At 46.7% G+C, this 13,402-nt stretch overlaps 1 protein-coding gene across 1 annotated transcript in view; it reads right to left on the bottom strand.

The window, feature by feature from the left end:
- Positions 1-1,224: 1,224 nt before the first annotated feature.
- The window catches only part of LOC112223128 (zinc finger protein 516), a 67,222-nt gene continuing 55,044 nt past the window's right edge, over positions 1,225-13,402 (bottom strand). Inside the window, exons 3-6 of the mRNA XM_042304466.1 lie at positions 10,477-11,832; positions 7,196-7,300; positions 5,790-5,857; positions 1,225-4,389 (exon numbers count right to left, since the gene is read on the bottom strand). Coding sequence (XP_042160400.1) covers positions 4,330-4,389; positions 5,790-5,857; positions 7,196-7,300; positions 10,477-11,832 — 1,589 coding nt within the window. The 3' untranslated portion in view covers positions 1,225-4,329. The remainder of the gene's footprint in view (positions 4,390-5,789; positions 5,858-7,195; positions 7,301-10,476; positions 11,833-13,402) is intronic.

Genomic DNA, 13,402 nt, shown 5'->3' with positions numbered 1-13,402 from the left:
TTATAAGGATAGTAGAATAGTGTAGATCAAGGTCGTGTTCATTAAGGCACTAAACAACAACAAAAAATGTTTTAGAACCTTATGCAACAGTAAACACAAACAAGTGTTTGTTATTGGACAAGTTCAGTTAGTCCTTCCCCATTCCATTTGGTGCCTAATGAACATGACCCAGTACTTCTCTGGACCTGTAGGGGGAGAGTGGGATAAATTGAGCTAAAGGGGTAAGTTGAGCGGCCCTTGTTTCAAAGAAACCATACAAAACATGTATGATTTGACCAACAATTGTGGTTAGAGGTAATAATTTCTTTCATGGAATTGGTAAAGGAAGCAACCACATGGAAAAAGTGGTAAACAAGTTTGGTCCAAAAAAACAATTTTCACCATGTGAAATGAATTGATTGTGTTAGAGGTTTCATGATGCTTGTAACTAAACCAAAGTAGATCATTTTAAGATTGTTCAGTTGGGAGTCTCTATAAGCTTCAGTATGAGGTCCTAAATCTAGCATGAAAGTGCATCCTTGTAGCTGTGTGGGCTAATATAGTCAAAATGTTTTTAGTCAGTTAAGAACACATTTTTATTTACAATGACGGCCTAGGAACAGTGGGTAAACTGCCTCGGCAGGTAGCCTAACCACTAGGCTACCTGCCGCCCCAAAATGTTTGCCTTGGGCTAAGTTGAGCCAATGGCAAGTTGAGCAAATTGAAGTGTTTTTTTCCCCAGGTGTAATGCAAGGAATTGTCCCCGGAACGATGTTCAAAGTGTTTTAAAAAAAGTGTCGGTCAGGTGTTAAGCCTGTGTTAAAATATGCTTTAAATTATTAAAATACAAAAAAAGTGTTGTTGAACTGAATTTGGGAAATTAACATAGACACGGTTTTAAAAAGGTAGTGGGAATATTTAATTCAGTCTAAAAATGTCTAGGTACCTTTAACTTAAGTCAATTGTGCCACTTTATTGGACGAGCTATATTTTCAAAACTGTAATGGTAACATGAATTCAGATTATTTCCAGAGATACACAACATCCTGACATATATGTAGATATCTTTGTTAGAAAGAATACTACATTTCCCTTGACGGAGTGATCCTGAATATTCAACAACAAAAAATGGCACAACTTATCCCACCCTCCCCTACTGCATCAGGAGCAGACAGTATTCCATCAGATCCCAACAGGATGCTGCTCATTCTATCACATGCAAGCAAGGGAGACTGATGAAACCGGTTGAATGGTGCCATATTTGTGTATTTAATGTGGACATGATGACTTTACATTTTCTGCAACGATGTACAAAACTTTAACAGAACCGAGAAGGTCTCAGACGAGGTAGAGCTTTCACATCGGGGACAGTGAAAACAAAGTATAAAAACACATCTGAAAATAATCAAATTAAACGTCTCCTGTCTGCTTCTCCTCTGATCATTGTAACTAATAAATACAGATGTCAACCAAATACATTCCAAATAATGTCATCTACGGACCAATTACAATGTAGTTCATTACAAATAAAAAGCCAACACACACACACACACACACACACAACTTGGAGACATTGTTAAAACCCCAACCAAATAGAAATAATGATTTCCACCACGTTCTTTGGGAGGGTAACCATGGCTATCTACTGAAGAAGTTCTACTTTTTTTTTAGCAAAGAGAGAGACTAAAAACACGCTCTTTATGAAACATATTTATGCGCCTATCGTTCTCCATTCGAAAACTGAACTGAGCAGTGTAATAAAATAAACAAACGCCCCCCAAAAAAAACACATAGCAAATGATATTAAATGAATCATGGATGTCTATAATAATAGAACAAGACAGAAGATAGTTATAACGGGTTAAAGCAGTAACCTAGACTAAGTGCACCGGAAATGCCATTTGGTATCTAACGCTGTAACGGGTTCGGTACGATTATAATACAGACACACACTTTACATACACACACACACACACACACGCACAAATGCTCACTCTCTCACTCCCGCGTGGTCTGCTCATATCTGCTAAGTCACACTTGGGAGTACAAATGTGTATTTTAGGAGTTCATCTTAAAGGGTCATTCTGTACAACAGTATTTAAGGGCACTAATTATTAAGGACACTACTTGATAGGCTATATTATCCGTTTCAAGTATTTGACTATTCTCATCTTTAATATACACGTACAGTATGTGTAGGTATACGCAAGCACACTGTTGTATGCATATTCAACCAACCATATAAAGTAACTGACACAGAAATGGTTTCACCTTGTGTTCATGTAAAAACTACTTCCGAGGTCTCAAAGTAGACAGTATTATATCCCATGACAATAATTCCATATCTTTGAATCTCCACCAAAAAAATGTTTTGTTTTAATTCTAAACAGCTGATAATTATTCACTTCTATCGGTCTCACACTTTGCCATTTGCAGTGTCTTGTACAGTGCACGTGGCCTTGCGTGTATACAACGTTTGCTCAAAAAGACTGTCTGACCAATAGTCTGCTTGTCTGTGAACAAACATGTTGACATCCCATCCCACCAAAACAAGAATTACTAACTTATTAGAGCTTCACCTCACCTGGGTGGTGTTCATTAGGCACCCAACGGAAGAAGGTGGACTGAAACAGGGAGGGCACTTCTGGATTTGTCCAATCAGAAATGCTCATTTTTGTTTTCCGTTGCAAAATGTGTGTTTTTTGGTGTCTGCCCTAACAAACAGGTAATCCAATAGTCATAGGCATGGCTATGAATCCAGGAGGCGTTTTATGAGGGTGAATGCAACTTTGAGAAAAACTTCACACGTGTGGTTACAGTAAAGCCTCTCCTTATATCGTATATACAGTATACAAGCATGGCTTTGGTCCTCACTTCATACCTGGCTGTACAAAAACCAAAACAAGCTTTTATTGCAAAGGAGGTAGTATGCAAAGCGTCTAAAGGGATTCTAATACACAGAGGTAATCAAGGAGGGGCAAAACACACACACGCACACACACAAGCCGCACACACACACACCAACCCTGCGACGGCTCCGCAGCCATCAGAAACAAAACACTGTCTCCAACAACGCTCCCTGAAAGCTCTAGACGCCTGACCTCTCAACCCCCCAAAAAAAAAGCTACTGTTGTGAGGACTAGCTTTTAGGAGTGTACTCTTACTCAAGTAGGAAAGAGACTACGGGCAACTTGAACTAAAAAGTCCGACCACTTTATTCCTGCTAAGAGGTTTCAGTAAGTGGGTCTAATTTGAGGTTGGAGGTGTGGGTGTGGGAGGAGGACTACGCTCGGATCAGAGGGATCAGAAAACGGCCTCTTCTTCTCCTCCCAATAATTGAACGACTTAAAACCGCACGCTCGTTTATACCCCCCATTAAAAGCACAGACTCTTTTTAATGAGCAGCAAAGCAGGCACCTCCTCTCACACTGTCATTAGCCCTCTCTCACTCTCTCACTCTCTCTCTCTCACTCTCTCTTGTTCTCTCTCTTTAATGACCGGCCAAACAGCCTCGGAGTCAGATCGTGTAGTGGTCACCTCACTACAGCCACTCATACTGGACTCATCATAGTGGTGCTCGAGAGGATAGAACACACACACACACACACACACACACACACACACACACACACACACACACACACACACACACACACACACACACACACACACACACACACACACACACACACACACACACACACAGTCTTGAGCTTGTCTGTCAAGTTAGCTGCAATCGGAGGGTTAGTTAAGTGAGTTCAGTTCAGTCAGTGTAAACATCACCAACTTGGCTGCTCCATTCTGCCGTGTGTTATTAAGGGATCAGTGTCCTGAGGAATAAACAAAACCATTTAATCACAATCTAAATCAAATGGGGAAAAATAGGAAAATGGAAAGCTATAGGAACGTCACTATGCCACCATGCCATCCTTGCCCATGGGTCCACAGAGGAAACAAAACAGCATTTGGTTGTGTCCGATTTTTCTTCTCTTTCCAAGAAATCCTTTTATTTCTTATTTTTAAACACATTTCAAATAGTCCTGGTAATATTTCATCTAAAAGGGCAATAGGGGTGAGTTCATTCTGATGTCACTCTGTCAGGTGGTGTCTCTGACACATCTCTCAGGTCTCTCTGCTGTCTTTGGGGAGGGGCTGGGAATATGGATGGAGTCTCTATCTTAGGCCCTGGGGATGTCACGTTGGTGGGTCTGTTATTAGGTCGGGGTGGTGGATGAGAACCACCACCCCGAACCTGCTCCTCCTCCTGCTCGGGGCCCAGTGCCGGTGGTCTGTAATCAGGGTACTGGGCGTTGTCGAAATGCACGTGGTGGACACTCTGGACATGGGTCTTTAGGTTCCCTTTCTGAGAGGCTCGGTACGGGCAGAGGCGGCACCGGAACGGTCTCTCCCCTTTGGGACACACACAACAACACACACAGAGGTCACACATAGAGTTCAAAGGTCACACAGAGGGCAGACATGGCCTAACTTTTCAGAGAGTACAGGCGGCGGCAGAAATCTCCCCTGGAACGATTTCATTTGCGTGGGATCTAATACGAGGAACAATACATAAAATGACGTACACCATACTGGGACTGACTGTAGTTAAACAGCACAATGAAGAAGACATGAACACACACACACAGTTATAACACAAAACAGGCACAAAAAACGACATGTTCACTTTCCTCTTTTCTAACCGAAATGAACCTGCCCTCGTCTCCTGTGAGAGAAGCCTGACGCGTGTGGAAAAGGGCCACACAACCCTGATGTCAGTGAAGTCCTGCTTCATTTCTCTCTCTCTCTTTCCCTCAATCAGCCGGCCCCACCCACTCGCTTTGCTAATTAGACTGACCTACAACGGCTCTGACGCCATCACATAAATAGGCAGCAGGCACACCTGAACTAAACAAATGACAGTGCCGTTTAATTGCGCCTAATTATCATTATGATAAATGGAAGAATATAAAATGGGGGGAAAACAAATGACTCCTTCTGCCCTCAACCTCTCATTCCCTCTCTGTTACCTGAAGAAGAAATAGGAAAATATGTGTGTTATCATACATCATTATATTGCGGTGGGGGAAATAAAACCACAAAAATACACAATTAATCACGCGGATTCTAAAAGCAGAGCCAGGCGATCAGGCGGGCAGGTTGAGACGTGAGCGGAAAGCGAGCACCTCTAGGACACCGTCGTCCTGTTAGGAAGAGAGGCGGGGAGGCAGGCTGGATGGGAGTGGTGCACTAAATTACACTAAAGGTTATCGTCACTGTAAAGCACCGCCAACACTACATCTAATTGGACCCCGACGCTGTTTCTGCTTCCATCATTCATAGCGTTGCGATAAATTTGCGGATGGGTGATTCATTAAGATGGAGGTGCGGCTTGCAGACCTGGCTCTTTCCGAATGTCAAAGCAGAGGAGATTTACCTCACCTAACCCTCTCTCTCTCCCCCCTCTCTCTCTCTCTCTCTCTCAGAAAACTTTCATCTGATGCAGAGAGAAAAGAGACATTTTGTGTGTTCTCAGGGCCAATCCTTCACACAGGGACAGACTACCAGAACTGTATTGTTGCAGTCTATGACTCTAGACACTTGGAGACATAATGACAACAAGAAAAAGGGACAGTCTGAAAGCGGATGATTCCAGAAGGACACATTACTCATAGTGAAAAAGACAGAATGAATATAAAACAATAAGGACATGAGCACCAGCAAACATACACAGACAAACACATGCACACAAAACTAACGTGCACAAGCAATGGGAAGCAGCAACCCAACGTGAATCGATGGGAACAACATACTTGTTTGGGAGCTTCCGAGGGGTTGGTTTGAGCGTCAGCACCTCGGAGTCCGTTATAATCAAACACGACTGTGGGGAAGAAGGAGGGTGGGGGAGGGATGGGGGGGGGGGCTTGTTAAAAAAAAGAAGCTCATAGTCTCCATTCACCAGCATCACCACAGCAACGACCAGTTAGTTAGAGAGAGACAACACAACAACAGCAGAGCAGAGTGGAGCTAGATGATGATGATGATGATGATGATGAGACCTGGTGGAGTGAAGCCAGTGATTTAATATGACACAGACATGCTAATGGGAGGCCTCGGGGTGACTGGCCTTTCGCGTGAGGATGACGTCCATGCTGAATAAAACCATCGGTGACAACATTAATTACAGCTCACTCTCTCTCTCTCTCTGTGTGTGTGTGTAGGGGGTAAAGTGTGTGTGTGTGTGTTTGTGCAGTGAGTGTGTGTTTGTGCGGTGTGTGTGTAGGGGGTAAAGTGTGTGTGTGTGTGCATGCCTGCACACGCTCGTGTGTGTTTACAGTGGATGCTGAGGGGGAAGAGGACTCCCTCTGCATCACTTACCGTTTGGCTCCTGTCACTTAGCATCACTGGCTGTGCCACAAATCATTCACACTCTCCATAAAGAAGTTACTTATCTCACTGTCTACCACTATTACAGCTGGCCCCCACTGATGGACATGACCAGAGAGGAGAGGAGAAAGAGGACAAAGGAGAGGAGGAGCAGACGAGAGGAAGAGATAAGAAAGGAGGCACAACAACTGGCTTGGCGGCTGAACAAGGATGAGTGATAATGGAGACATATGTGGGCATGATGGACAAATCCTATGGTTCACTAGCGTGCACAATTCCTTCCCTCTAACTGACACGTGATTAATAATGTAGAATATTTGTCACAGGTCAGCAAATCATATTAGTTTACAACCTACAGACAGCTATTCTGGTCGAGGGCAAAGAATGAACCCACAGGCCGAGGAGCGCAAATGAACAAATAATCTAGTTGAATGTTTCTGATGTTCAGTGTTGGATATGTGATTGTATGTGTATGTGTGTGTGTGTGTACACGTGTGTGTGTGTGTGTGTGTACAGGCATATGTGTTTGTGCGCACATACATGTGCACTTGTGCATGTGTATTCACACACCTGCGTATGTATGTGCTTGCGTGTGTGCGTCTGTGCGTGTGTGTGTGTGTGTGTGTGCGCGCGTGTGTGTTAATCTCCATTTACCTGTGTGGGATCTCGTGTGTGTGTGTGTGTGTGTGTGTTAATCTCCATTTACCTGTGTGGGATCTCGTGTGTGTGTGTGTGTGTGTGTGTGTGCCTGCGTGTGCGTTAATCTCCATTTACCTGTGTGGGATCTCATGTGTGTGTGTGTGTGTGCGCGTGTGTGTTAATCTCCATTTACCTGTGTGGGATCTCATGTGTGTGCGGAGGTGACTGGGCTGACTGAAGCTCTTCCCACACTCTTGGCAGCCGTATTCCCCTTGTCGAACCAGAGACCTCAGCATCCCTACAACACAGACAGAGAGGAACACGGGCTAAAATGTCATCTTAAAACACACGTCCTCTGTGACGACACAGAGAGAGGGACACGGGAAGAGAGAAAGATAGGTAACAGGGAACAAGTACGGGGAATGGGGAATTGAGAGAAAAAAAATATGAAAATCCACACAAAAGTCCCGACGACCAAAATGAAGACGTGGAGATGGATAGGAGGATGGAAAGAAAGAAGGAGAGGTAGAAGGGAAGGACTAAATGAAGGGCGGCACCTGCTGCCTCGACCTCTGAATTCTCTGCTATGAAAAGCCAACTGGCATTTACCCCTGAGGTGTTGACCTGTTGCACACTCTGTAACCACTGTGATTATTATGTGGCCCGGCTGGTCATCTATGACCATTTGAACATCTTGAAGAACGATCTCCCTTAATGGCGATGTACTCTTATAATATCCACCGGCACAGGTCAAGGCAGAGATGGCGTGACCTTCCAGAGAGGACACGTGGTGGCAGAACTCTCCCCTTGAGCGATTTCATTTGGGAGTCATTTAATACGACGAACAATACATAAAATGACGTAAACTATGTACTCTTATAATCTCCACCAGCACAGCCAGAAGACGGCTGGCACCCCCTCAGAGCCTGGTTCCTCTCTAGGTTTCTTCCTAGGTTCCTGCCTTTCAAAGGAGTTTTTCTTAGCAACCATGCTTCTACATCTACATTGCTTGCTCTTCGGGGCTTTAGGCTGGGTTTCTATATAAGCACTTTGTGACATCTGCTGATGTAAAAAGGACTTTATAATCACATGTAATTGATTGATTGGAAGTATATGAATGGAACACAGGGCCATAAAGGAGTAGACACCGACAGACATGGTCAGACGAGTCTCTCGTCTCTGGCTGGTGAGAGCTAGCCTCGACTCTAGTAGAGGAGAGTAGAGTATAGAGAGGGAAGCATCATTAGTATGTCTAATGTGTCATTATGGGAGGCTAGCTCCAGGGGTTGGACTGCAGCTGTCACACAGCATCATCTCAGGCTCTGACAGGCAGACACACACAGCTACACGGCCGCCGCATAAATTACAGCCAATTAAAACGCCCCGGCTGTGATGTGCCCGCTCCGCTGCCCGGCCCGCGTGTCACATGTCAGGTGTGTGTGTGTGTGTGTGTGTGTGTTTGAGAGAGAGAGAGAGAGAGAGAGAGAGAGAGAGAGAGAGAGAGTGTTCTGTTTATTTGTACGTGTGTGTACATGTGCAGAAGGGGAATATAAAAGATCTTCGGCGTGTCATCCGGTGATGCAGGATGCAAGGAGGCAGCAGGAAGACGAGAGAGACCAACTTGGTCCGTCCATCGTCACATATCCCCTGTCCTCCCCACCACCGCCACTACCAACCCCTCCTATGACCTCTTCCCCTGCCAGCCAAAAAGCCCTTGGGGTGTGTGCAGTGAGTGAGGGGGTGAGTTCCCAGCCCTGCCTTGGCATGTACCTGGGCTCGTGGTACCCGCTGGTGGTATGGGTGACAGGGGAGGGGAGGTGACTGAGAGTGTCTCTGGCAGATCTAACCCTGCCTGGCCCCAGAAAACATCCAGCCAGACCCACAAGCCCCTCTCTCTCTCCCTCTGAGGCACCAATGAAAGACAAGTGAGCTGGACTAAACACACTAATATGCACACACACACACACACGCACACACACACACACACACACACACACACACACACACACACACACACACACACACACACACACAAACAACACACATCCTGGCTTTCTCAAAAAAAGGTCACTTTATAGCATCTGACTCAAAGGGCTAAGGCGGCGCGTGACGGTATCTGCCTGGACGGGTGACAGCGATGTCATACGTCTGCCTCCCAGGCTGTTTTCTCTCTCTGGAACATGGGGAGGAATAGAAGCCTGGCAGCTGGGTGTCTTAAGCAGAGGCCCACTTGACCTTAGGAAAGCAGCAGCAGAATACGGGGGAGATTCAGGATGTTTTGGTAATCACCATTTCTAAAGCAGCTGCTGCTGGGTTAATTATTATGTCTCTACCCCCCCGTCTGTGAGAGTATCATCAACCGGAGTCCTGAACCAAACAGTTGGCGACAGGTCACCGGGAGAGCGGAGATATGCCTTGCAGAACAGAGACCCACGAAGGTCCTGCCACATCTTTCACTGTTATAACATCACTCCCTACCAGTGGAGGCTGGTGGGAGGCGTTATAGGAGGACGGGATCATTGTAACGGCTGGAATGGAATCAATGGAACGGATTCAAATGTGTGGTTCCCATATGTTTGATGTGTTTCATACCATTCCATGTATTCCATTGTCACGGTTACTATGAGCCCGTCCTCCTATAGCTCCACCAGCCGCCATTGCTCCCTACAGAACACACACTGCCCCAGATACAGCCTTTTTACAATATAGAGTACCTTGTGTGCTCCTACACACACACACACACACACACACACATGTATTCTGACACGGTCAGCACACACACGCACACACACAGCTACTTTAATGCATCTCCCTTTCATTATTTATGCTCCTGTCAGACTGGCCAGTCGGCCTGTCTATCAATCATCTTCGGCCAGATGGTGTTTGTGTGCGTGCGTGCGCGGTGTGTGTGCATGCCTGCATACATGTGTGTGTGTGTACACAACTGAGCCTGTGTGTTTGTGTTGACCACCTTAGGGGCCATTCCTGCTGGCAGATCCAGTCCAGTGAATCTCCCCGCCACATGTGACATGAGCTGTCAATCAGCGAGCCAAAAAAGGTCTGCTCAACATCTCCTCACATTTGGCCTTTCCTCTAAACACATAATCCTAAGGCATGTTTATCATCATCCCTACTACCCTCCTCAATGTCTCCCCTTCTCATCACGGCACTGACAGGCTGCCCTCATAACATAGATGAAAAACATGTCTGAGGATCTGAGTATTAGAGTAGGCCTAAATGTAGAAAAAAACATCATTTTTCCCCTCATCGTTTGTGAGAAGGGTGAGTTTTGTGCCAGAGGGTGACATTACCGTCATTAAAGATCTCTTGTGAGAGTGGCAAACAATGAGTGGACGTTCCCTCTGTTTACTTGATGTTATTTTGTGTCCAGGTCATGTGCCAAGTTGGCTAAACATACTTTCCCATCTATTTAAAGGACCTAAGGTTGTTTGACAGCTCTGCCCTGGCTCTTACCTGTGGGGTCCAGTAGGGGGTTCGCGGCGCCCCAGCGGTGGTAGAGTGTCGCCAGGTCATTGGAGTTGCAGTTCTTCAGGAAGCTCAAGATGTCCATGGGCAGCTCTGGTGTCTCCACCCTCCGTGCCTCCTCCTGTTTCACCTCTGCACGCTGGGCTGAGGAGGAGGAGGAGGAAGAGGCGGAGGATACCTGGACGGCGCTCCCATGTGTCTGGGAGTGGGAGGCTCCGTAGCCCTGGCCTGCCGTGGTGGTGTTGTGGGCTGGGCGCTCTGCCCTGGGTCTGCCCTGGGACTGGGGGTGAGACTGGGTGTGGGACTGGGAGCTGCTGGACTTGGGCTGGGGCTGAGGCGAGCTCCTGGCTCTGCTGTACTCTGCCAGGCCATGTTTGCTGGACAGCATGAATCCAAGGCCTTCCTGAGGCAACATGTACCTATCCACCAGCCTGGTGGTTCCTCCAACACTGGGGCTAGGGGCTGAGGGTCGCTGGGGAGCCCCGGCCGCAGTGCTCTTCTCCAGGGAGCCAGTCGAGGAGCCTCCCCGTGGGTAGATCTCCACCCTGGGCCTGGAGTTGGAGCGAGAGCGCTGGCCCTGATCTGGCACAGCCTCGCTTCTCTGTCTGCTGCCTGCCCTGGGAGGCCGCACACTCTGGGAGCCTGAGGCAGAGGATCCTTGTGTGGAGGAGGAAGAGGTGCTGGGTTGACTGGCTGCCCTGTCCCTGCCGTCTTTCTTCTGGCCCCCATTCAACGATGGGGGGCGTGTGCGGGGGGTGCGCACCACAGGGGGCAACGGGGGACACTCCCTCCCATCCAGAGCAGGAGGAGGGCCCGTGCGTCTCCTGGAGGACGAACCCTCTCGGGGGCCCTTGAAGCCATTCTTCAGGAGGGCCCATTTGGGGGCCAGGGCGCTGCTGTTGATACGATGGGCGACAGTCTGGTGCATCCACAGCACCTCCAGGTAGTGGGTGGAGTGGGAGCAGTAGGAGCACTTATGACTGGGCAGGCCCTTCTGCTGAAGGACTGAGGAGGCTGGGCCCCTGTGGCCCTCGGCTCTCACACACAGGTCCAGAGGAGCAACATGGTGAGGGTCAGTGGGTGAACTGCTCTCGGCGGTGCATTTGTCTCTTGACGGCCGGGCAGAGAGGTAAGGGTGGGGGGCAGAGGATTGAGCAAGCCCATCGAGGAGGGCCCTCTTCAGCTTGGGGAAGCTACTGGGGGTGCCTCTCTCAGAGCTGGAGCTGGGGTTGGGAATTGGAATGGGGCGGCCGTCACAGGTGTGCTGGAGACGTAGATGGGACAGGAAGGCAGAGGACTCTGTGCTGACAAAGTCACACAGGCTGCAGACGTAAGGCTTCTCATCTGTGGAAGGAAAAACAGAACAGAGATGGTTTGGTCACCACTCTGAAACATTCACCCAGTGGTGGGAAAAGTACTTAATTGTCATACTTGAGTGAAAGTAATTAATACACAATGACTCAAGTAAAAGTGAAAGTCACCCAGTAAAATACTACTTGAGTAAAAGTCTAAAAGTATCTGGTTTTAAAGTATCTGGTGGAAAAAGTACAAAATGTTCATACTTGAGTAAAAATTAATTGCATCAAATTCTTTATATTATATTAAGCAAACCAGATGTATTTATTTATGGACAGACAGGGCCACACTCTCAGACATTATTACAAACAGTAGAAAATAGAGCCACGACTACATGGAACTCTTTCACGTCAGGTAGCATTCAAATCTGATTTATTTTAAAACAGATAAAACAACACCTTGTGACACAAAGAGACACACACTACAGTACATTGTAAATGTGTGATTGTGGAGCAGTGTACATTTTCATACAACGTCTTGTGTGATGCAGTGTTTTATTAATGACGTGGTCAATGTTTTTGTTGCAATCTGTTGTTTTATTCCTGTATGGACCCCAGGAAGAGTAGAGGCTGACTTGGCAGCAGCTAACGGGGATCCTAATAAAATACTAAATACATTAGTGAGTCCGCCAGATCAGAGGTAGTAGGGATGAAGGTGCGTGAATTGGACCATATCGCTCTCCTGCCTGAGCATTCCAAATGTAACGAGCACTTTTGGATGTCGGGGAAAATGTATGGTATGAGTAGAACGCACATATTTTCTTTAGGAATCTAGTGGAGTAAAAGTCAAAGTTGTCAAAAAACTAAGTGGGAAGGTAAAGTCCGGGTACCCCAAAAAAACACATAAAGAGAAGCCAGTTCAGAAACAGAACCTGAGTCCCTGCCTCAGCAGACGCATGAGCTGAGATTGCACCAATTAGACGCTAGTAACAATCACGCCTGCCTTATTTGGCAGCGTGATTGTATTTAAGCTGACTGGTACTGCTCACATATCCTGCTACCACTTGCTGCCACTGATAGTATGCGTTTGCTTCTTTTGCCTCCACCTGTTAGGTTCTGTTTTCCTGCTGGGGGATTGGTATAGCTTACCGCGCTCACTGCTTGTAGGTCATTTTATATTTTGACGCTTTGCTTGGGCAGTGAGCTACCCTGAAGGAGCCGAGCCGATATCGGCAAGACTGGCATTATCCATTCTTTAATAAATGGTTAAACATATCTCTACTTGGTGTTTCTTTTCTGAACTTTCTGTATTTTTTTACTTAGTTAATGTACACCACTGCATTCTTCAAGCATTATATGAACATTCTGTCTTACTAACGTCTATGAAACATTCGACAAAACATTGATCTGCCTTGAAATAGTAGCTGACAGGTTTAATTGAGTCATGTTCCATGAAAAAGGGGGTGTTGTGCTTCCTCTTGACCACTTGGTGACAGTGTTGGCCTAAATACCAAACCATAAGAATATATGGAGAGAATCTGAATGGATACCTCATGTCCCCTCTCCTCGACCTCCTTCTCAAAACCAATAGGAGCAGGTCAGAGGGGTGGGAATTCTGA

Source organism: Oncorhynchus tshawytscha, linkage group LG23, assembly GCF_018296145.1.
Source record: "Oncorhynchus tshawytscha isolate Ot180627B linkage group LG23, Otsh_v2.0, whole genome shotgun sequence".
NCBI classification, from domain to species: domain Eukaryota; kingdom Metazoa; phylum Chordata; class Actinopteri; order Salmoniformes; family Salmonidae; genus Oncorhynchus; species Oncorhynchus tshawytscha.
Note: the sequence above shows the minus strand (reverse complement) of the source record. Positions and strands in the feature narration are given on the sequence as shown.